The sequence below is a fragment of the Oryctolagus cuniculus genome, chromosome 1 (genome assembly GCF_964237555.1).
Source record: "Oryctolagus cuniculus chromosome 1, mOryCun1.1, whole genome shotgun sequence".
NCBI lineage: Eukaryota > Metazoa > Chordata > Mammalia > Lagomorpha > Leporidae > Oryctolagus > Oryctolagus cuniculus.
This window is the reverse complement of record NC_091432.1, coordinates 16282605-16308103: the sequence shown is the minus strand read 5'-3', so window position 1 is coordinate 16308103 and position 25499 is coordinate 16282605. Positions and strand designations below refer to the sequence as shown.

At 37.9% G+C, this 25499-nt stretch overlaps 2 protein-coding genes across 2 annotated transcripts; both read right to left on the bottom strand.

Moving 5' to 3' along the window:
• Positions 1–5764: 5764 nt before the first annotated feature.
• Positions 5765–10563, bottom strand: LOC100344130 (olfactory receptor 10AG1). The gene has a single exon (XM_070064339.1). It carries the CDS (start codon positions 6744–6746, stop codon positions 5841–5843), a length of 906 nt encoding a protein of 301 aa, XP_069920440.1. The 5' UTR covers positions 6747–10563; the 3' UTR covers positions 5765–5840.
• A 13349-nt stretch (positions 10564–23912) lies between these two features.
• LOC100340210 (olfactory receptor 10AG1-like) lies at positions 23913–24893 on the bottom strand. Its single transcript, XM_002709124.2, has one exon. The coding sequence runs from the start codon at positions 24891–24893 to the stop codon at positions 23913–23915; it is 981 nt and encodes a 326-aa protein (XP_002709170.1).
• Positions 24894–25499: the final 606 nt, after the last annotated feature.

The window sequence follows — 25499 nt, the reverse complement described above, 5'->3', positions numbered from 1 at the left end:
ATAGTTTATATTTACCATTATCATATCAGCCTCTCACTGTAGAGGGTTTAAACAATTAGATGTTTTTTAGGTGAGATGAACTGTATGATCAAAGACGTTCAACTAACTAATAATATCCTGTTCTTTCTAAACATAAAATGTTCCTTAAATAAAGATAGTTAACCCTACCCTAGAGACCTCTTCCATCCAATACATTTAAATTTCTAATTAAAATCAAGCATCTTTTTAGCACCCACTGATTTGTATCATTTAATTTTTCTCAGATAGCTCTCACTGGGTCCAGAATATCCCATACTCAGTTTCTCTATGGAATAGAGTGCACAGCACATTTTACTTAGACTTGAATGGAGTGCTGAGTAACGCTGTATGAAATCATTCAAAACTGACACACATCCAATTCTTACCTCATCTACTTTGAATGCTACACATGGAGCCTCTGTTTGTATTAGTTTTAGCACTCACACATGTTTTATTTATTTTTAATCCTCTTTGTTCTAACATTCATGGGCTTGCTTGTGTAGCATCTGAAATAAACTATTATAGTTAACTTCATTAAGGATAAAATGAGAATTTGAGAAAAAATAAAAGATGTCAGAAATCTGCCTCGTCTATGCTTCAATTCCATCAATGACAACTGTTCAAGAACCGGCATAGGTTACCAATATTGGCCTCTAGCTAAATGCCTAAAGCCACTAATAAAATGCTGTTTTATTTCATTTGGTAAATCATTATTCCTAAAGGTTTTGATTGTGGATAGAAATTAATTACTGTAGGAGGAATTCATATAGTAGTAGGGTGATAGCAAATAGCAAGTAGAGAAATTAACCCCAAAATACCAGAAGTCATGTACCAGAGATCCTGGCAAGGTAAGGAGGCCTAGGAAGGTGGCTGAGCAGTGGGTAGGGAGGTACAATGGAGGAAGCAGATGGGAAAGGACATAGAAAAGGAGTGGGATGGCAGTTGGACTAGGCTATCACAGGTGCACACCCAAGATTTAACTACTGAAAATAATTCCAAACCTCAAAATAATGTTTGGTATATATTGAGGTGGAAATAAAGATCTTCTGACTCATAAAATAGAAAACCCAGAAGAATACTCATATATATGTGAAAGTTTATCATAAAGATAATATGAAATTTGTGACATGTGGATACTTAGAATAAATATTATTCAGATAACCTAGAAACTTTATAAGAAAAACACATTCATAGTTAATACAACCACAAGAAAAACTTTAAAGCATATACTTTTAAAATACTTTAGAAAGTAAAATAATGAAATCAATTTTTTTTTTTTTTTGACAGGCAGAGTTAGACAGTGAGAGAGAGAGAGAGACAGAGAGAAAGGTCTTCCTTCCATCGGTTCACCCCCCAAATGGCCACAATGGCCAATGCGCTGCACCGATCTGAAGCCAGGAGCCAGGTGCTTCCTCCTGGTCTCCAATGCAGGTGCAGGGTCCAAGCACTTGGGCCATCCTCCACTGCCTTCCCAGACCACAGCAGAGAGCTGGACTGGAAGAGGAGCAACTGGGACAGGACCAGCGCCCCAACTGGGACTAGAACCCGGTGTGCTGGTGCCGCGGATAGAGGATTAACCAAGTGAGCTGTGGCGCCAGCCAATTTTTAAAACTGTAATAGTTTTGGAGTAAAGAAAACTAACCTAACTATGACACAAAATTTAGAGTGCAGGACATAAAAATTTTTTTTTAAAGGGGCTGGCGCCATGGCTCACTTGGTTAATCCTTCGCCTGCAGCACCTGCATCCCATATGGGTGCCAGGTTCTGGTCAAGGTTGCTCCTTTTCCTAGTCCAGCTCTCTGCTGTGGCACGGGAAGGCAGTGGAGGTTGGCCCAAGTGCTTGGGCCCCTGCATCCGCGTGGGACACCAGGAGGAAGCACCTGGCTCCTTGCTTCGGACTGGCACAGCACCAGCCATAGTGGCCATTTGGGGAGTGAACCACCGGAAGGAAGACCTTTCTCTCTGTCTCTCTTTCTCAATTTCTATAACTCTACCTGTCAACTAAAAATAAATAAATAAACAAACAAACAAATAAATAAAAACTTTTTTTTTAAAGATTGATTTCCTTTATTTGAAAGGCTGGGTTACAGAGAGAGAGGGAGAGATAGAGAGAGAGAATCTTAAATCCCCAAATAAAGACAGCAACCAAGCTGGGCCAGGTGGAAGCCCGGAGCGGGGAGCTTCATCCTGGTTCCCATATGGGTACAGGAGCCCAGGGATTCAGGCCATCTTCTGCAGCCTTCTCAGGCACATTAGCAGGGAGCTAGATTGGAAGTTGACCAGCCAGGACATGAACCAATGCCCACAGGGGATGCTGATGTTGCAGGAAGCAGCTTAACCCACTACGCCACCATGCTGGACCCTGACATAAAACTTTTTAGATAGTTGTAAAAATAAATAATTTTGCATGTAAAGAGGAACAAGCCCCCAAATTAAAGTCAAATGTTATTGATGTAACAAGAAAAAATATAAATCATTTATCTAATAGGTGCCTCCATTTCCTCATGAATAGTTTTGTGAAATGAAAGATTTTAGAATTATTCAATTTCATTTTTGCTTATTTGTGAACAAAAAATGTGAGTTTTTATTCTGTATATTAGCAAAGAGAATTTTGAAGCAGACACACGTAAATTTCTAACATTCTCCAGTGGAATTCCCATCATTAATTTTTGTTGCTGTCGGATAAATGAAAGCTGCTTTGCTTACACTCAAGATATTTTGACAATTTCTCATACATTGTTTTAAATCTCTATAGCTTTTCTGTGGCTTGTGGATCATGTTTAACATACCCAAGGCACACAAATCTTACTATAGTAAGACAAGTGGGAGAGAAAGAAATTCAGCCATAGGTCTCCCTTATATTACCTAAAACAAACTAGAAAATGGAATGACTCAAAAACTCAGAGTATAATTGCTATTAAATAATAATATACGGAGCATGGATTCAGAAGTAAAAAATCTAATGATATAATTTTGATGCTCCATAATAATTCAACATTCATTATTTATCCATTGTGTGAATTATCATATTCACAGCAGCAAGATCATGTTTTTCTATTGTGTTTTTCAATCATTCTTCAACTCTCACATGAAACATTTTTTAAGTGCACCGTGTGTCCTCTTTCCCATGCAGCTATGGCTCTCACCGCTCATGAACTTTGAAACTGTGTTCCTATTTATTTCCTCTTTCAAAATAAAAAAAAACTTATTGCTATCAGTCATTATGTTTCAAAATCTTACCATATCTTATCATGTAGTGAAGCTTTGGTAAAAGATTATTGATCATTTGTTTGACTAGTAAGTATTTGCAATATTTGTCAGTCTACCTAGAGTTCTACAACCTGGCATTGGTCATGCTCACTTGGATAACATATTTGAGGTGAAGCACACAGAAATCAAAACTGGGCTATAGGATTATTATTTGCCACATTTATCAGGTGCTTCACTTTAAGTGCCATGTTTTGCATTTCTCAAGTATTTTTATTTTGGCTTTTATTTAGTGTTAGAATTTTTTATATTATCATTGTGAAAAAATATAACAAATATTTATACATATCTTTTGTTATCTTAACAAACATATTTACCACTTATGGGATTCTCAATAACCATAGATATTCATTTTATCTTTTTGAGTTATCAAAGACTGAGAAGTTATATTTCAGTATGTATATTTTTCTACCTTTTATTTGATAGATACTGAGGATCAATTCACTAACTGAATGCTTGTTGACAATTTTGTCTTTATTTTTTAAAGAATATAATTCTATTTATTTTCAGTTTTTATGCAGTTGATCATTTTTTTAAACAATACGTGTTTTTTACCATCATGAACTTTTCCATCTCTGGATCTATTGTTGTATACTTTTTAATTATTTTTACAAAATGATCTTACATGAGATTCCTCTTAGATCATAATATTTTATTTAAAATAATCAAACATGATTTGGCTGATATTGAAATTTACCTGCTTTATGCTAAAGACGCTTTAAGACATTTAGAGGCATGCAAACATTTCTTTGCTACATGGATTCACATTTTCAGAACCAAAATGAGTCATTTCTTATGACATCCCTATTATAATTTCAGTGTAGGAAATCCAGCCTATAAATAAATTGAAAGACAAATAGGAATCCTGAGAAATCCTAGCACTGTGAGGAAGTCAATATTATCTTTTAATCTATATCCTACTGGGCACTGTTTTTATGAAGACCATCTACTACAAACATGTACATACAAACTGTTGTATGTAATTTTGCACTGCTATCCTTGGTTTTGCAAAAAATAAAAATGTTTTATGAATGCATTTACAAAATTTCTTACATGTTAGGAGAGTGGGAATTTATTCAATGGAATTGCTCTAAAACACTGTCTTGAGAGGCTATTCAGTATTGTACAGCGTAGATGTACTCCAGTGTCATGATTTTCTACCCAAGAGGGCCTTTCCTTTGGTTATGGTGTTGTTTTGCTTCTTTTAAGAAAACAGACCTTTAGCAACCATTTTGCAACAAATATGCGTTTGTAATGATTCTTGGACAAGTATAATCCCCACAAGAGAAGACTTCATTTACTCAATTTTAAAGTAACAGGACAAATATTTTTATTTTGAGTCAAAAGAAAAAATATGCCAAGTTCCCCCAAATGTATGCAATAATATAAATGGAGTGGTAGCGTAGTATTTTAGCTGTTGCTTGAAAGGGTACAGAATTCATTCTGTATGACTCAAGTCAAATAATTTTGATGAGTAAACTCTATGTTCTACTAGTTTTCAAGGTATACCTTAACAAATTACCACCAATATGATAGCTTAAAACATCTGAAAATTAGTCTCTCACAGTTTTTTGTGTGTCCAAAATCACAGTATCGTTAGGTCTTCACTTCCTTTGAAGAAGGAAAGGGAAGTCTCCTCTTGCCTCTGCTAGCTTTTGGCGGCTCTTGGGCTTGCTTGATTTGTCGCTGAATCACTCCAGTCTCTGCCTCCACTTTCATGTATGTTTTCTGTTTCTCCTTTTTTTGAAACTTCGTCCGCTTCTCTCTCTTTTTATTGAGGATATTTGTCATTGAATTTGGTGTCCATCCTAATCCATGGTAATCATAGCTCAGAATTCTCAGCTTAACCATATTTATAAAGATCCTTTTAGCAAATAAGGTTACACTTGTCAGTTCTGTGTGGAGAACCAGGGTTTAAACCACTACATATACATATGAATAATTTATGGTAAATACAGTCAAGGCTTCTAATAGTAATTAGATATTATCAAAATAATTCTTGAAACTACAATGGGAGGGAAAATCAATATTAGGGAAATCATGAGCTTAGACAATAGAGGAATGAAGACCTTCATGGTTTTTAGTCTTAAAAGGTCATGGGAAGAAATATTACAAGTGAGAAAATGCAAATACAATCCCCAAATATCTCTGCTTCCACCATTTTAGCACTTCTAGTATTTTTTGTTGGCTAAATCCAACCAGAGGATGGGAGAAGAGTAGAAAATTAATCTGAAAGTAATGAGGCAATTAAAAATGCTTATAGCTTGACCCTGGTCCCTGGTGATACAGCACACTCAGTTAGCATAGCATTTTAAGCATTTTCAGGCACAAAATGACATACTTGCTCTTGAGTTCATTTGCACTCTGATTACATTGAAGCATGTAACTAAGTTCTACAGCACAAAGATCCCTTGAAATAATTTGGGTTGTTATCATATTAATTACCACTATTTAGGAACATAGTCAAAAGTGTTTTTTTTTTTTTTTTCTAACTTGAGCTGCATGACAAATTTTCTACAAGGCATTTTGTTTTCCTGTAGATTCAGGTCTCTTACTCAAGGCAATAATTTAGTCAAGAGTTTTCTCAGTGCCAACATGATGTCTTTGTTCCTCAGAGTATATATAATAGGATTCAAAGTTGGGATCAAAATGGTATAGAAGAGAGAGATGAGCTTCCCCATTCCTTCAGATAGATTTGGTTTGGGTTGTAAGTAAGTGATACCAGCTGTCCCATAGAATAGGACGACAACAATCAGATGAGAAGAACAGGTGGAGAAGGCCTTAGTCCTTCCTTTGGCTGATGACAATTTCAAAATACTAGAGATAATTTTGCCATAGGAAACAACAATCAGCATAAATGGTACCATGACAAACACCACTGCCACTACATAGACTGCTATCTCATTCACAAACGTGTCCCCGCAAGCTAGCTTAAGTACTGGGGGGATGTCACAGAAAAATTGATTAATTTTATTAGACCCACAAAAGGGCAAAGAAAAAATCTGCCATGTTTGCCCTATTACAACTGGAGCTGTGAGGATCCAGGAGGCAGTCACCAGCTGGGTACAGAACTTGTGGCTCATGACTACAGAATAGTGCAGAGGGTTACAAATGGCCACATAGCGGTCATAGGCCATCACTGTCAGAAGGAGGCATTCTGTACCTCCCAGCATAAGCACAAAACACATTTGTGCAGCGCAGGCAAGAAAAGAGATATTTCCTTTCTGGGTACAAAGGTCCATGAGCATCCTTGGGATAGTGACTGTTACGTAACAGATTTCCAGAAAGGAAAAATTGCTGAGAAAAAAATACATAGGGGTCTGGAGAATGGGGTCCATAATAGTTATTAATATTATGATGCTGTTGCACATCAGTATTGTCAGATAGAGGAGGGAAAATATTCCAAACAGAATCCACCGGAGATTGGGAATATCTGAAAACCCCAGGAGGACAAATTCCATAATTGTAGTGGTATTTGATTTTCCTGTTTTAATTTGCTCTCCATCTGCAGATATGATAAATTCAAGATGATTAATTTATTCAGAGTTGAATTACAATGGTCTCCTATGCTACCTGGATCAGGTGTACGAATATGCTCGCATACTATCTTAATTATTTTCCAAAATCAACTTTTTTTGCTTTTAGGAAATGACATTTGATACTTCAGAAATAATACACTGTTAAAATCAATTCAAGAAAGAAACTCTTAATATTTTATTAGACTGGTCTATAATAATACTAGGAATATTGATAAATACATCTTGTTTATATTTTAAACAAAAATCTTATTTTTTCACCTTTAAGATTGGAATTATGGTGCAGACTTCTATTGTTTGGTCTATGTGGATTACTTTTCTTTATGTTTGTCATTTTCCATCTTCTTTTAACTCAAAACTTTCCCTTTGATGCTTTTTGTTTTGATTCACAATGAGTTTGAAATCCTCCATTTTATATTCCAACAAGAATCCATTTTCTTAAACTAATTCCTTGCTACTGAGAGAATAAATATATATTTTTTACCTCTCTTCTTATGTACTTCTCCCATCACTTATAATAAATATGAAAACATTGCTAAAATATGCTGTTCATCAGCTTTCCCTGTTAGAACCACTATCCAGTATATGATGGATATGAATTAATATTTAACCTAGACAGGTATATGGCCAGTTTCTTACAAAAGTTTTTCATATATACCTTCCTAACCACATGAGATTCTCCATTGCTGTGATTCCTTTTTAGTAAATGCAATACCTTTTCTCAATTTTCTCTTTCTAATATCCTCTAAAGTTGTAATTTGGATTAAATCTAACTCATTTACTGTGTTCATACAAGTGTCCAAAGCATGTGGACAGGGATAAAACATAATCCAAAACAAAAACCCCTTTGCTTCTTCATATTAGTATCATCCAGTTTGACACTGCTAGACAGTTCCTACACTTTCTTAATGTTTGTTCTGCAACTTTCCAAAACAAATATTTATCTTTTTTATCTCCTGTAGCCTGCTACCCCTGTATATTCCCTAGCCCAAATTAGCTGATTCTTTTGAGTTAATATATTTTCAAATAGGAGTTATCAGCTATTCTTTCTTATGCCTGTGTTTCTATTAGTGCTAGGTTTTCAACTTTACCTTAAATGAATCCTTTTTATTAATGTCATCTTTCTCTTTATTTAATATATTTTAATTTTATTTAACTTTAGAATTTAGGCAGTTAAGAGATACATGATTTATATTAATTAACTAATTTTCAGATTAATCTTAGAATTCCATGTGTCCCTGTTTTATTAATTAAAACTTGATCCTCAAATTTAGAAATATCCTTAAATAAAAATCTAATAATAAAATTATAGCTTACCTTTAAAGATTGACATGAAAATGACTATGAGAATGTAAGTGATGTTTATCTTATAAATTGTGTAAGATATACTCTCTAACAAGAGTCACCGTGATGTTAAATGTTTATTGCTTGCTTTAAAAGTAAGCTACTCAAATAAGAATAGTGTCATTCACCCATGAGGGCCTCTTCTCTGGTGTATCAATTAAAGTTCTAGAAAACTACTTCCTTTTGGCAATCGTTCTGCTCCAGTCTCTAAAGTTATATTCTTTGGACTGACCCCTTGCCATTAAGCTTCCTGGGATGGGTGGTATCTCTGCACTGCCAAATATCATTTAATTATTTAGTATTACTTTCAGGAAAGAGGTACAGTATTTCTATACATTTTATTTAATAACCTTTGTAATTGATATTGGCTCAGTTCTTTCACTTTTCTTCTTCTTATTTATTCTTTCTAAAATTATTTATTTAAACCCATCGATAGGCATGTAACTCAAACACAGAAAAATATGTGTTTTTTACATGAACATGCTGTGCTTGCTGTCTTTCATGAGATCCTAGTTCAATTTTTGTGGAAATTAAAACATGCCATGATTGTTTTGAAAAATCTAGATTTTTTTGTATGCTCTCTGCTGAAACATCAGGTAAAGTGAACAAGTTTTCATACATAATTTTTGAGATTGTCTCATACCACTCAGGGTGCTGGAGATGCCAGCTCTGCTCCTGACTCCAGTTTCCTGCTAAGTCATACCTTGGGAAGCAGAGGGTGTTGGTTTAAGAAGCTGTTTGCCATGCACATAGGAGATCGGAATTGGATTTCCATCTTTTCTCTCTCTCTCTCTTTCCTCCTCCTCCTCACCATTCCTCCCTTTCTCTTCCTCCTCAACATCTCTCTTCTCCTCTACCTCTTCTTCTTCTTCCTCATCCTCCTCTTTCTTCTTCTTCTTCTTTCCTGCCTTTCAAATAATTTTTTTTTAAAATTAGTAAAGAATAACATCCTCCAAAAGAATTCATTAGAAATTGGGTATATCAAAAAACTAAGGAGAACAAATTCCATTATTGCAGTAAACTTGATTATTCTCTTTCAATAATGGAATTTGACTCCACCTGAAGATATGGTGAATCCAACATGGCTAATACATTTAGAACCATATTGTTTTTCTTCATTTACTGGATGAGATACATGCATGTGATAAGAGAATTCCGGGATATTTGAAATTTAGCTTCAGGCTGGAGAATGGATGAATAGAAGAGTAAGGGGAATTTGTTTTAAACAGAGTTGGGGGCTGAATCAACAAAGAGTAAAAGCAAAAAGAACCTGCTGCACATTCCTTTCCTGTGTGTTGAAGGCCAGCCATCAGGGCTCCCTCTCATTCTGCTTGTACAGCCAACCAATCAAGAAGCAACAAGATCTCCCCAGGGGTTATCCTACAAGCCCAGCACTTTTCATGCTGCATGTTGACCTGCCCGTCTTGTTCCTAGCAATGTAGTTTCAATGTAAATGATCTAAGTTTTTCCTTCTAAATTTTCATTATAAAATATCCCAATTTCTTAGATACATTGGATAATATCCCAGCTGTTATTTGGCTGTGCTGATGATGACTTAGGAAAATTTTTACCAAGATTCTTCCTAGTGTTTTTGGCTATCATCTATGATATCACAATAAATGTATTTTTTATTTTATAAATTTTTATCTAATTAACTAATTTCATGCAATCTCTTAAATTACTTTCATAATCACCTTTCTCTATTTCCAGGAAATCAAATTTCTAATGTTAACAAAAAATTATGTATAGTTAATGTCAACTGATAACTCAGCCATGGAATATTAGATTTGAATTTTAATAGTTTTAGAGGTATCAAGACATGCACACCAATGTTCTTAATTTATTGTGTACAACTAATATTTAATTGTTAAAGTCTATTATAAAAAGATTATAATCATTTAACTAATTAATATGATTATTACTTTTCTCCACATAAGCATTCCTAGTTCATTCAATTCAAATATTTTCTTTCAAATCTTTTACTTACTATTCAAGTAAATTTTTAAGCCAGTTATTTATTCTTTGAACAGTTCCAAATCTCTTAAACTAATCATTTGATGCCGAAAGAATCCAAACTTTCATCATTAGTGTTTTATTTTATATATTTTCTACCACTTTACTACAAATGAAAGCAGTAACTACAGCATACTGTTCACTAACTTCCCTTAATATCAACCCTAGCAGCATATACTATCAATTAATAACTACTGTAATTAATAAGAATTACACATTCTTTTCTATATTTTTTAAGATTTATTTTATTTATTGGAAAGAGTTACAGAGAGGTAGAGACAGAGAGAGAGGTCTTCCATCCACTGGTTCCCTCCTCAGATGGCCGCAACAGCCCGAGCTGTGCCAATCCAAAGCCAGGAGCCAGAAGCTTCTTCCAGGTTCTCCCACGTGGGTGCAGGGGGCCAAGGACTTGGGCCATCTTCTACTGCTTTCCCAGGCCATAGCAGAGAGCTGGATTGGAAGAGGAGCAGCCAGGACTAGAATAAGTACCCATATAGATGCTGGCACTTTAGGCCAGGGCTTTAACCTGCTGCACCACAGTGCTGACTCCCATTCCCTTCTATTTTTTTTAAATATTTCCCTCCTTACTCATGTGAAATTCTACTAGAATTTGTCATGTAATTTCCATAGAATCACATCTAGCTTTCTCTATTTTTTCTCCATAATTTTGCCTGTAAAATCACTTTTATTAAAATCAGTTGTTCTTTACACTGGCTATGCTTTCTTTCTTTCTTTCTTTTTTTTTTTTTTTTTTTTTTTTTTTTTTTTTTTTTTTACTTTTTGTCATATCAATGCTGTTGTAATTTATGTCACACATATTTTACCTGTGTCAACTCTTGATTCTCTCATGAAGTTTCTATTGGTGGGATATCTCCTTGGGTTCTTCTATCATCATAGTAGAAGATCCTACTATACATCATGAAGACATTTTTAAAAACCTGTGTACTGCCTGGGACAACCTAGCCTATATTTCAGGTTGGTATTACAACAAGTACTGAACCCTTTGGATGCTCTCTCTAAAGTAGTCATGGACAACTGACTAGCCTCAGAATACATACAGGTAGAGCAAGGAGGAGCAGAAAAAGTGGTTTTATAATCTGAACAGAGAAGAAGAGGGTGTTCCAAGATGGCAGAATAGGGAGGGAGCTTACTGATCTAGTCCAGGATAAGATAGTTTAATAAAAGTGGAGATAGTGTAGTCCCAGGGAAAAGTTAGGAAAAAAAAAACAGCAGAGGAAAATATTCCGTAATTAGTGGGACACGGTGGACCTATGTTGAGGGTGTGGGTACCCACAGCTCGGGACCCCAGCAGCAGAGAGCCGCTGCACCAGCACTGGAATGTGAGGTGAGATGAAACTGCAGTAGCCCGAATCACTGATAAAAAAGCAGCATGAAGAGCCTAGAGGGACTGAGGCTTGAAGCCCTGTGGGGGAAAGTGCACCAGCCTAACTAGAGGAGAGAAAAAATAAAAGGGACGGTACAGACACAATTATCTCTCTCCACTCATCTTACAAAGGCATACGAGCCAATAGAGTTGGTGCCATTTTGGGCATATGTAACAGATGCACCAGCTCATCTCTGCGCCTGGCAGTTAACTGAGTGGAGACTCCTGACTCTGGTGGACCTAGTGAATATATAGAGCTTCTGAACTGGGACTGTGGAAAAAAAAAAAAAAAAAAAAAACTGAGGCTGTGTGGCTGAGACTGAGTAGTCTCAGTGGGAGACGCCACAAGCTCCAGCAGCCCTAGCTATCTGGTGAGAGACATTGTAGGGGAATCTGAACTTAGCACAGATCTTATATGCAGTCCTTGGGACAGAGAAGACAAATATAATATCCAATCACTCAGGCACTGATCACCATCAAGGAGAAGATCTCAGCTGAGTGGAATTACTTCCCTTCTGAATAAAAAAATAGAGACGGAGAGAAGATTTACCACATCAAACCTGAGTGTGTCACCTTAGGCACACCCTTAACCCTGAATACTGAACAGAGCTCTCTGGCCACACCCACTGCAAGCCTCTAGAGATTCACTGAAAGCAGACAGTCCACGTATCTACAGAGTCATAATGCAATGAAAAAAGCTGCCATGGCAGAGAAAAAAAAAAAAAAAAAAAGGAGAAGAAGAAGAAACCAACAAGTATCTCCACAAATGCTGAACAGCAAACATAACAATCCAAGAACAAGAATATGGAAAACAACATGACGCTCCCAAAATAACAAGACACTTTAATACAAGATTATGAAGATGATGCGATAGAAGAAATGCAAGAAATGGAACTCAAGAAATTTATGATAATTTATGATAATAATATTTAGCAGTAATCAAAAACAAATGCATGAACTACTGAAATCCATGCAGGACATGAAAGCAAATCTCTCTTGTGAAAACGAGATCTTAAGGAGGAATCAAAATGAAGTGAAGAATTCAATAGAAAAAATAAAAAATGCAGTTGAGAGCCTTAAAAACAGAATCAGTGAGGCAGAAGAGAGAATATCAGACTTAGAAAACAGAGCACAGGAAAGTATACAGTCAAACCAAAGAAAAGAAGAGGAAATTAGAAATGTAAAAAAATATTGTTGGGAATTAACAGGATAATATTAATAAGCCTAACATTCGTGTTCTAGTAGTTCCTGAAGGCATGGAGAGAGAAAGGATTAGAAGGCCTTTTTACTGAGATATTAGAAGAAATTCTGGGATATTTGAAATTTAGCTTCAGGCTGGAGAACGGATGAGCAGAAGAGTAAAAGGAATTTATTTTAAATAAAGTTTGGGGCTGAATCAACGAAGAGTAAAAGCAAAAAGAACCTGCTGCACATTGCTTTCCTATGTGTTGAAGGCCAGCCATCAGTGATCCCTCTCATTCTGCTTGTACAACCAACCAATCAACACAATCAAGGCCATTTATGAAAAATCCATGGCCAGCATCATATTGAATGGAGAAAACCAATTCCTGGAGCAAGGACAGTCTATTCAACAAATGGTGCTGAGAAAACTGGATTTCCACAAGCAAAAGTATGAAGCAAGACCCCTACATTACACCTTACACAAAAATCCACTCAACATGGATTAAAGATCTAAATCTATGACCAGTCACCATCAAATTATTAGAGAACATTGGAGAAACCCTGTAAGACATAGGCACAGGTAGAGGCTTCTTGGAAAAGACCCCATAGGCACAGGCAGTCAAAGCCAAAATCAACAATTGAGATTACATCAAATTGTAAAGTTTCTGTGCTGCAAAAGAAACAGGAAAGTGCAGAGACAACCAACAGAATGGGAGAAAATATTTGCAAATTATGCAACTAATAGAGGATTAATAATCAGAATCTACAAAGAGATCAAGAAACTCGACAACAACAAAACAAACAACCCACTTAAGAGCTGGGCCAAGTACTTAAGTAAACATTTTTCAAAAGTGGAAATCCAAACAGCCAACAGACACATGAAAAAAATGTTCAGGATCACTAGACATCAGGGAAAGGCAAATCAAAACCACAATGAGGTTTCATCTCATCCCTGTTAGAATGGCTTACATACAGAAATCAACAAACAACAGATGCTGGCGAGGATGTGGGGAAAAAGGCACAAATCCACTATCGGTGGGAATGCAAACTGGTAAAGCCACTATGGAAGACAGTTTGAAGATTATCAGAAACCTGAATATAGCCCTACCACATGACCCTGCCATTCCCCTCCTCAGAATTTACCCAAAGGAAATTAAATTGGCAAATAAAAGAGCTATCAGCACCTTAATGTTTATTGCAGCTCAATTCACAATAGCTAAGACCTGGAATCAACCTGAATGCCCTTCAATAGAATACTGGATAAAGAGATTATGGGATATGTACTCTATAGAATACTACACAGTGGTTTAAAAAAAATGAAATCTGGCCATTTGCAACAAAATGGAGGAATCTGGACAAATACCATATGTTCTCCCTGATTTGTGACAACTAACTGAGCACCTAAAAGAAAACCTGTAGAAGTAAAACTGACACTATGAGAAATAATGACCTGATCAGTCCTTGACTTAACTGTTGAGGAACTGCTTACTATTTTATTCTTTTCAGTATTTTTCTTTCTACTTAATACCATTGGTTGAACTCTTTAATTAATACACAATTATTCTTAGGAGTTTTAATCCAACTGAAAATTGATCCCTGTTAAAAATAAGAGTGGGAATAAAAGAGGGAGGAGATGTACAGTTCGGCACAGCTCACTCAGACTTACCCCTAAAGGTAAAGCTAGACGTGTGCCATGGACTCTGAATCCCATTAAGTTGGCAGCTGCCAATGTCATCTTACTAGTTACAGTTATCAGTTTAAGTTCATAATTGGTCATAAAGATAGGACTAATTATAAAAGGGATCACATAAATAAAGGCAGTGTCTGCTAATAATAATTGATATAATTAAAAAGGAGAGAACGGTCCAACATGGGAAGCAGTCCTTAAGGCAGACTCATAGAATGGCAAATGCCTTAAATAGCATTCTGGCCTCAGAATCAACCCTTAAGGCATTCAAGTCTGGCTAAAAAGCCCATGAGAGTTTCTCAGGCATGGAAAGCCAAGACACTGTGGCAAAAAATGACATAAATGAAAGATCTCTGTAATGCAATCCCAATGGAAAGAACAGGCTATCAAAGAAGAAGATATCTTTCTCTGAAGGGAGGAGAGAACTTCCACTTTGATTATGGCCTTGTCTAAATAATGTCAAAGTTTGTGAACTCAGGAGGCTTCCATAGCCTTGGCATCTCATGACAAGAGCCTCGGGTGATCACTGACATCATAAATAAGTGTTTCTATCATTAAATCTACAACAGGAGTCAGTCAATGTGCACTTACTCCCCATGTAGGATCCCTGTCCTTAATGTGTTATGCTATGAGAATTAATGGTAAAAATAGTCTTCAAATAGTTCTTTATACTTTGTGTGTCTGTGTGGGTGCAAACTGTTGAAATCTTTACTTAGTATATACTAAGTTGATCTTTTGTATATAAAGATAATTAAAAATGAATCTTAATGAAGAATGGGATAGTAGAGGGAGTAGGAGATGGGATGGTTTGCTGGTGGGAGGTGGTTATAGGGGGAAAAACTGCTATAATCCAAAAGTTGTACTCTGAAAATTTATACTTATTAAATGAAAGTTTTCTAAAAATAAAAATTTAAAAAAAGCCATCCAAATTGGAAGACAAAGATGTAAAATTGGTTTGATTTTTTCACAGGTGCCATGATATTTTTCTAAAAGATTTATTTATTTATTTGAAAAGCAGAGTTACACAGAGAGAGAAGAGGCGGGGGGGGGGGGATCTTCCATCCGATGGTTCACTCCCCAACTGGCTGCAATGACCTGAGCTGTATCTATTCAAAGTCAGGAGCCAGAAGCTTCTTATGGGTTTCCCACGTGGGTTCAGGGGCCAAAAGACTTGGGCTTTTTTCTACTGCTTTCCCAGGTCATAGCAGAGAGCTGGATCAGAAGTGGAGCAGCCTGAACTAGAATCAGTGCCCATATGGGATGCCCGCACTTCAGGCCAGGGTGTTAACCCACTACACCACAGTGCCGGCCCCTGCATTGATATTTTATATAAAAATTTCTAAAGACTTTGTTGCTGCTGACTTGTTCTGAGAGGAGAAGCACAGTGGGTGCAAGAGGTATGGAGTCATGACACAGACACTGGTAGTCAGGTGAAAATGGACTAGAGATGAGCAGCTAGCAGACTCATTTATTTCAGTTGGTACAGCAGCTTATATAGTCGAGGCAGCCAATCTGTTCAAGGCGTGGTTTATGCCCTAACCAATCACTGCCTGTTGCCAGGCAGGCTCCTTTGCCAGTTGGGTTCTGAAGTCATTCCTGAGTAACTGATGCTCACTTCCCAGTGGCCATCTTACCATGGCCTTCTCATTCCACCACATTTCCCCCTTTTTGTTTTTGAGCAACAGGAGGCATGATCCTTGGCCATACCATCATTGACCCTGTTTCTATGTGGTCTCCTCATATGGCTGTGCCCGTCTTAGGTTGTCCCCAAGGGGATCTTACCCACCATTGAACTAACCAGTCCTCAAAATGAAAGACCACAGGAGTGCTTGCTCAGACGAGGTAGGAATGAGAATCAATGGTAATCAGGAATGGTGTGACCACACGCAGGCTGTGGGTCATTTGAGTGGTTGACCAGAGTTACATGGGGCATAAATCAGTAGTAGATGTGGCTATGGGCAGTTCTTCAGGGTAGGATGATAGGGCAGCAGCTTGACAATCAATAGTAGGTGTCTGCTAACAAGGCGGACTCTCAGTCTCGTTCAGCTGGTTCTGGTTGACTGTCAGTTGCAGGCCTGATGTTTCTGGCTGGTACCCAAATGGGCTGTCCCACATTCTCTGGAAAGACACAAGCACACCTTTGGCCCTTGGTTAGTGTTGGAAACCAGCGCCTGAATTCTGTGTCCACTTCGAGATTAACAGCAAACATGTGGGTAGGATGGGGTCTAGCAGCTGCCCAGAGAGCCTGGGGTTCCCATGGACTGCCACAAATGTGGGTATCCTCACTGGGTGTGGATGGGATGACCACACATGGGTTATTGCCTCAAGGTCATGTAAGTTCATCCCATAGATATTTGGGGGAGTGGCTGACTAGGCATTGCTGCATTGTCTGCTGTCATGTCATTTTCACTGTCAGAGCTCTCTCTCCCCAAATCATCAACTGTTGCCAGTGAGGCAGTGGCCTGACAGGCTCTTATTACTCACTGATTCATTATGTTTGGTAATCTGTGTGGGTTTCTGAGAGGGGAATATCATTCCCATGTTTGAGCATTTAAGAGCAGTGCTCCACATCAACTCTAACCAAAGGAAAGACACCCACAGCACTGCTGCCATAACAAAAAAATTCCTAGTGCCTCAGAGTCTGATGGCATTATGAGGGGGTTACCTAACTTAGATGAACAAACAGTGGTGTATCAGATCATACGTATGTCCTATGCTTAGTGGTGGACTTCCTTGAGTCTTTAGGTTAATGCTGTATGCCCAATCAGTGTCTCTGGAACATCTTCTCTCTTGAGTGAGGGAAGATGACTTGGTTCTGAATTCTGGGATGATCAGTCCCTTATGTGAATTCGCAGGGCGAACCAAAAGTTAGAGGAGCCAAGAAGTGGTGTTATGCTTCTAGGTGGTGTGTGCCTAACCTGGGGTCACTTAGATTGAGGACAAGGACAATTAAAGGGGCTTAGTAGAGGGTTCTGTGGTCACCCTCACAGAACCAAACAGCACACAAAACACCAAGCAGCCTACTTGCTGAAATCAAGGGGGGACCTCGCCAAGTCCACAGCCACATTGGGCACCAGATGTTGCAATTGATTTGTTCTGAGAGGAGGAGCATGGTGGAGATCTTAAGAGGCACGGAGTCATGACACAGACACCAGGAATTCAGTGAAAGCAGGCTAGAGGCAAGTAGCTGACTAATGCATTTATTTCAGTTGGTACAGCAGCTTATATATCCAAGGCAGCCAATCTGTTCAAGGGGTGGTTTATGCCCTAACCAATCGCTGCCTGTTGCCAAGCAGCCTCCTTTGCAAGGTGGGTTCCAAAGCCATTCCTGAGTAATTGATGCTCACTTGCCAGTGGCCATCTTGGCATGGCCTTCTCATTCCACCACAAGACTCTATCAAAAACTAACTAGAAACACAAACACGTATAGACCAGTAAAACAAAACTGAGCACCTAGAAATAAATCAATGCATTACAAACTTTGACAAAGGTGCCAATAACACACAGCAAGAAAAGGATGATCTCTTCAACAAATGATATTGAAAAAACTGGATATTAATATGCAGAAGGCTGACATTTGACTCATTTCACACATACACTAAAATCCCCCACATAAAAAGGATTAATGACTTAACTAATATCTGAAACTATAAAATTCTTGAAAGAAGATATGGATTCAGATGTGATATTGGTCTGGGCAATGATTTGTTGGACAAAATATTTTTATTGGGTGTATTATTTTATGGTTGCTCTGATCTTAAAACTATAAAATCATTATTAAAAAGTAGTAATAACTAGGTACATAAACAAAAAGTAGGATCCCTCATAATTGTACAAAATGTTCCCTTTTTTGAGAGCGTTGTGTATAGTAGGCACTGATATTTTGGAAGCAAGAGAATATATTTTTCTTTCTTAATTAGGATTCTACTTATGATATTTCTTTTTCCAATTTTGCTCATCCTGATTGACAAATGTTTCTATTTCAGATTCCAGCAGTTTCTGAGAGTAATGATGACCATTCAAGGACCACAACCATTGGCAATGATTGCTGAAAGATCCTCTCACTCATGAAGTAGATTCATTAGTTGATACAAGTAGAGGCTTATGAACCCAGAATAGGCTGTGACCACAATCCTGATCAGCAGAAAGTACATAGAGAAGATAGAACTTCATCCCTCAGCAACCCGTCAGATTGAGGGTGGGAAATCTCAGAAGCAGAAATGATTATGGGACAAATATGCAGACAGCTAGTTAGGTCTGAGGAGCCAGTAGAAGTCAGGCAGGCAGTTGGGTTTGTGGAGCTTGGAGGCAGAGCAACTGCCCCATCCCTCCCCACGCAACCTACTTATCAAATATATCCACCTTCTCATGATGCATGGGTTGCATCTGGGATCTGCATACAAAGGAGATAAAGGGTGTGAAGAAGATGGCGAGTGGCCCTTTTTTGCCATGGACCTCACTTTCAGTTGCTGTGCCAGTCTTTTCATCCAGAACAGTTGTACTGCCATTGCTTCCATCTGTGCTCTGCTTGTCCATCCTACCCGAAGTCCTTAGAAACCTGCAATTTATTTATTCTCTCCATAGTTTATGCTCTCCTGAGTGACAAATAATTGGAGCCACACATTATGTAGCATGTTCAAATTTATTTCCGTCCGGGGCCGATGCCATGGTGCAGTAGGTTAATCCTCTACCTGTGGCACCAGCATTCCATATGGGTGCTAGTTCTGGTCCCGGCTGCTCCTCTTCCAATCCAGCTCTCTGCTGTGGCCTGAGAAATCAGTAGAAGATGGCCCAAATATGTGGGTCCCTGCACCCACATGGGAGACCCAGAAGAAGCTCCTGGCTCTTGGCTTTGGATCAGCGCTGTTCTGATTGTTGCAGCCATATATGGAGTGAGCCAATGGAAGGAAGACCTTTCTCTCTGTCTCTCCCTCTCACTGTCTGTAACTCTACCTCTCAAATAAATAAATAAAAATTTTTAAAGAAACAAATTTATTTCTGTCAATTAATAAAATATATATATAAGTTTCCTCCATATTTTATCATGACTTTATAGCTCCTTTTCCTTTGACTGAGTAATATTTTATTGTTTGCATGTCCCACATCTTCTCTAGAATATTTTAGTGTCTTCCAAATTTTGTCAATTAAAATTAAATTGCTGTAAATATAAATGCAGCAATTTTTAGGAGACACTTTGTCTCAATTGGGTAAATTCTCCTGTAAAAGTTGGTCTTTCATAGTATCAAATTATCAGAATATTTTCTGAGCTGTCTGTAATATGTTGTGTATTTGTCAACAATGAATTAAACATATTATTACTCCATATTATGACTAGTAATTATTAGTGTTTTTTTTTAAATTCTTGTCATTTGAATATCTGTGTAGTGATAATTCTTTGCTATTAATTATCCAAGGACATATGACACTCAGTATCTTTAAAACTCTAACATGTTACCTAAGTACCTTCTTTGGTGAAGGGTATAATCAGACCTCTTGTTCTTTTGAATTGTACTGTACATTTTCTTACTAGTAATTTTTAAGAAATTTTGCAGATTGAGTTTTATTCCTCCAATACGCATCTCTAAACATTGATATACCTTTGTTAGGGAATTAGGCATTTAAAGAGGTAAATATGTAATAAGAATTCATAAGGGTAGTCACCTAATCCAAATGACTAGAGACTTTATAAAAAAGAGGAAAGGTTACCAGGGTCATGCATTTGTAGAGTATAGATCATGTGACAAGATGGTAAGAATTAATCTGCCTGCAAGGAAATGAAGACACTCAGGAGAAACCAAACCTGCCCATCTCTCCATTTTTGTCTTAGATTTCTCTGATGCAGTCTACTCAGCATGAAGTATTTTGTTATTAAAATTTTAGTAAGATAATGCACTTATAGCAGAAGTTGAAGGGTTTTTAAAATTATTTTATTTTGAAAGTATGTGTGTGTGTTAGAGAGAGACAGAGAGAGCGAGAGAGAGAGAGAGAGATTGATTTACCATTCACCAGTTCACTCCCCATATGCCTGAAACAGAACTAGGTAAGACGAAAGATAGGAGTTAGAAATTAGTAATTAGTATTAGTAATAGGGACCCAACTACTTTAGCCATCATCTGCTTCTTCCAAGAGTGCACATAGCAGAATACTGAAGTCAGGAGTGGAGCCAGGAATTGAAACCACACCCTTCGATCCTGGATGTGGGTATTCCAAACAGCATCTCAACTGCTACTTCAGACACCATCCCTGTCTTCACTTTCTGGCCTCCATGGTTGCTCATAATGTAGCTACTGTTAATATGGAAGGTTTCTGGTACATGAGGGTATACTTCCTCCTTGCTTCTTTTCAGATCCTTTCTGGTTTTTTTACCAAATACACTCTTTCAGTATGGATCTCTCTGGGTTGTTCCTAATTGAAGTATTGTGAGCTTCTGAATTCAAATATTTGAGGAAGTTTGGGATTTGGGGCAATAGTACAATTGTAATCCATCTAATAGCCATATAACTATAATTACATATACATATATATATATATATATATATAATCAAGCTTAAAACATATGAAGAAAAATTGACACAATGAAGGATATAAACCTGCAAAAAAATTCAAAGCAATAGCTGGAACTTTCATGATCATATTTCCAATAATGTGTACAACCACAGGAGAGAAGATCAACAGAGCAATATAGAATGTAACCACATTATAAACCAAGTAGCTCTAAAGGAAAATAATACAATATTTCACCTGACCAATGAAATACACAATCTACACAGTGCATTATCTCATCACAAGGAGAGAAACTGAAAACAATAACAAATTGAAATTTGAGAAATTGACAAATATTTGTAAATCGTGGAATGTAATATTAAATAATACAATCAGAAATAAAGAGCACATAAACTACAATTTTAATTAACAATTAAAATATCGATAAATATCGATTTTCAACAAATAAATTTAACCTAATTGAGGAAACAAAGAAAATAAATGAAATATTAATAAAATTAACATTATAGCATGACAAATTTTAATGGATGCTAAATCCATTAAATGCTAAGGAGACTGACACTGTGGCATAGTGGGTTAAGCCACTGCTTTTAATCCTAGCATGTCATAAAATGGCCAGTTTTAAGTTCTGGCTGCTCCAACTCTGATCCAGCTATGTGCCTGGCAAAGCAGCAGAAGATGGTTAGAGTCCTTGTGTTATCGGGGAGCTTGAGTTAAAATTAATATTCCGGGTTCTTGACTTAAGCTTAGAGAAGCATTCTAAACTCAGACACAAATGAGACAGGCAGCATGGTAAGGTTTAAGATTTATTTAGAGAGTGAGAGAAATACACAGGAATGTAAGGGGTTTAATAAGAACGAGGGGCTTAAGAAGGATAAATGGGAAGTTCCATACCAGCCTTGTTCAGGGAGTGGGCCGGAGACTGCAAGTGAGAGAGGGCATGCCCACAGAAGGGCGGCAGTGGCAGGCAGTGCATGGGAGAACAGGCATAAGAAGTGGCCAAATGCTCACAGGCACAAAAGGCACAAGAGAGAGCAGGGGCAGATCCAGCGTGCCCCACACCCTTTATTCACTTCCAAAAGGAGAATGGTCTGATTGGCAGGAGGGTGTACACAGGTGAGATCAGGTAAGGGCGGGGGGGGGGGGGGGTCATGGTCTTCAGCTCATGAATCTAATCAATCAAATCGTATCCCATATCAATGGCTCCTGATTTTGGCCTGAGCCTGCCCTAGCTGTTGCAGCTATTTGCGCAGTGAATCAGAAAGTGAAAGCTCTCTTTCTGTGCCTTGCCCTCTCTTTCTGCTTTTCAAATAAATAAATTAGAATACAAATAAGCTATTAAGATACTTAGATTGTAATCTCTCATATGAATATTGTAAAATAAAACAGCAAACAGAAAATTGGTGCTTTGAAAACAAAAACAAATCTTTCAATTGTCAATTTTCTATTTTATTTTTCTTTTTATATTCCATTCATTTCTACTGTAATTTTAATTATGTCCTTACTTCTACTTACTTTGGATTTATTTTATCTTTGCATCATTACAGAAGACCCATCACAGTACCCAAAGATTCCTCAGGTTTGCAAATACCCACTGACCACAGGCAAACACTGAGCTGAACCAAAGGTGAGTGAGAGAGGGCACACATACATGGATGGAAGAATGACTAATAGGGACCCTTACTTTATGAATGTCACATGATCATTTTAATGACTGCATAATTGTGTTATATATATTAACTATATGTATTAACATATTGCTTAATATAAACCTTTCTTAAATTTGCTTAGAAAAATAGCAATGCAGGCCGGCGCCGCGGTTCACTAGGCTAATCCTCCGCCTAGTGGCGCCGGCACACCAGGTTCTAGTCCCGGTCGGGGCGCCAGATTCTGTCCCGGTTGCCCCTCTTCCAGGCCAGCTCTCTGATGTGGACAGGGAGTGCAGTGGAGGATGGCCCAGGTGCTTGGGCCCTGCACCCCATGGGAGACCAGGAAAAGCACCTGGCTCCTGGCTCCTGCCATCGGATCAGCGCGGTGCGCCGGCCGCAGCGCGCCGGCCGCGGCGGCCATTGGAGGGTGAACCAACGGCAAAGGAAGACCTTTCTCTCTGTCTCTCTCTCTCACTGTCCACTCTGCCTGTCAAAAAAAAAAAAAAAGAAAAAAAAGAAAAAAGAAAAAGAAAAATAGCAATGCAATAAGCATTATATTATACACATCTTACATGTTAATCATTCTTATACAAATATCCACGTACATTCCAGCTTTAAATTCTATGTGTTAAATACTCATTAATGACTATAGGACTAAAGTTTTTCTTTTTTTTTCTTTTTTTTTTTTTGACAGGCAGAGTGGACAGTGAGAGAGAGAGAGAGACAGAGAGAAAGATCTTCCTTTTCCGTTGGTTTACCCCACAATGGCCACTGCTGCCAGCGCACTGCGGCCGGTGCACCGCGCTGATCCAAAGCCAGGAGCCAGGTGCTTCTCCTGGTCTCCCATGCAGGTGCAGGGCCCAAGCACTTGGGCCATCCTCCACTGCACTCCCGGGCCACAGCAGAGAGCTGGACTGGAAGAGGGGCAACCGGGACAGAATCCGGTGCCCCAACCGGGACTAGAACCCGGGGGTGCCGGCGCCGCAGGCGGAGGATTAGCTTATTGAGCTGTGCCTCTGGCCAAGTTTTTGTCTCTTTAATGGAGAAGACTCATGTAGCTTCCAGAAAGTCATCAACTGTGGGCATATCACATCTCACATAATCTTGTATATATTCACATTTATTTACTGTTTCACATTGAAGATAACTCTTTTAAATGCAGAAAATTGTCAGTATCCAGAATTGTCATAAATGAGAGGATATAAGGCTCCTTAAGAGGAAACTACATCATTAAAATATTTACACACTTAGGTCCTGACTGAAGTAGATTTCAACTAAATATACATACAAATTAAGCATATAAAATAAGTTCTGTTGCTTCAACTGTCTTACAATGACAACAATTTGGGAAGGAATTTTCTCAATGCGTCAGTAACATCTTTATTCCGAAGACTGTATATTACAGGATTGAACATTGGAGTCAAAATGGTGTAGAAAAGAGACAGTAGTTTGTCTGTTCCTTCATATTGATTGGATTTGGTATTTAAATAGGTAATTGTGGCAGATCCATAGAATAAAACTACAACTATGAGGTGGGAAGAACATGTTGAAAAGGCTTTGGTCCTTCCCGTGTTTGATGGCAATTTTAGGATGGTTGAAATAATTCTGCTGTAGGAGCCAAGTATAAGCATGAATGGAACAGTGACAAATAACACAGCAAAAATATAGACCACCATCTCATTCACAAGGATGTCTCCGCAGGCCAGCTTTAGCATTGGGGGGATGTCACAGAAGAAGTGGTTGATTTCCTTAGATTTGCAGAAGGGCAGAGAGAAAATCTGGACGGTCTGCCCTATCTGGACTGGAGTGCCACTGATCCAGGAGCCAGCCACCAGCTGGATGCAGACCTTTTGGTTCATGACTATAGGATAGTGCAGAGGGTTGCAAATGGCCACATAGCGGTCATAGGCCATCACAGCCAGGAGGAAACACTCAGTGGCTCCCAGAATGAGGAAGAAGCACATTTGGGTAGCACAAGCAAAAAAAGAAATAGTTCCTTTCTGAGTCCAGAGGTCCATGAGCATTCTAGGAAGAGTGACAGACACATAACAGATTTCTAGGAAAGAAAAATTGCTGATAAAAAAATACATAGGGGTATGGAGAGTGGAATCTACTCTTGTTATTAGAATTATAACGCCATTCCCCAATAGGATAATCATATAGATGACTAAGAATATTCCAAAGAGAAACCACTGGAAATTGGGAACATCAGAAAAGCCCAGAAGAACAAATTCTGGCATTGAAGTGAGATTTGTATCTGTAACTTTCATGCTGTTTTCTCTCTGTGGATTTAAGTTTCTTGACTGCATTTTTGTCTCTAATAGCTGGAGTGAGACATGAGCTTTTGTTTTTCTCTTCTTTTCTATTGCTTTCTCAAAATTAGGTCCTCTGGATCTGGGAAATTTGGTGTGAAACCAGGAGGAATGAACTTACCTGCAGATCAAACGTCAATAAAATGTTTAAATAATTAATTAAGCATGTTAGATTTGCATTCCAGTTATGTTGGTAAGTTACATATGGTACATTTTTATTCAATTTACAGTATCTTAAAGGTGATATAGGCAAGTTTTTCCTTCCAACTAAATGTCAGTCAGTTTCCTCTCTCTCATTTATTTATTATTATAATTACCTTTGAGGCCACATTTCAATCTCTAGTGTGGTTCAGTAAATGTGAACAGCCTGAACTACACCAGCCACTACTCCCCAAAATGGCAAATTTTATTGTTTCTCTCCTTGTTCTCTCTTAATTTCTAAGTTAAATATACTTTCTCATTTCTGGGATGACTCTAAGAACCTTGCCCCGTAACTTTCACTCTTCACAGAAAAACTGGGGTGGACATTTAAAGCCTGAAAAAGCTTATCACTTTAATTCTCAGTTAACCCCATGGATTTTCCTATATTTGAAGTAAATTTCC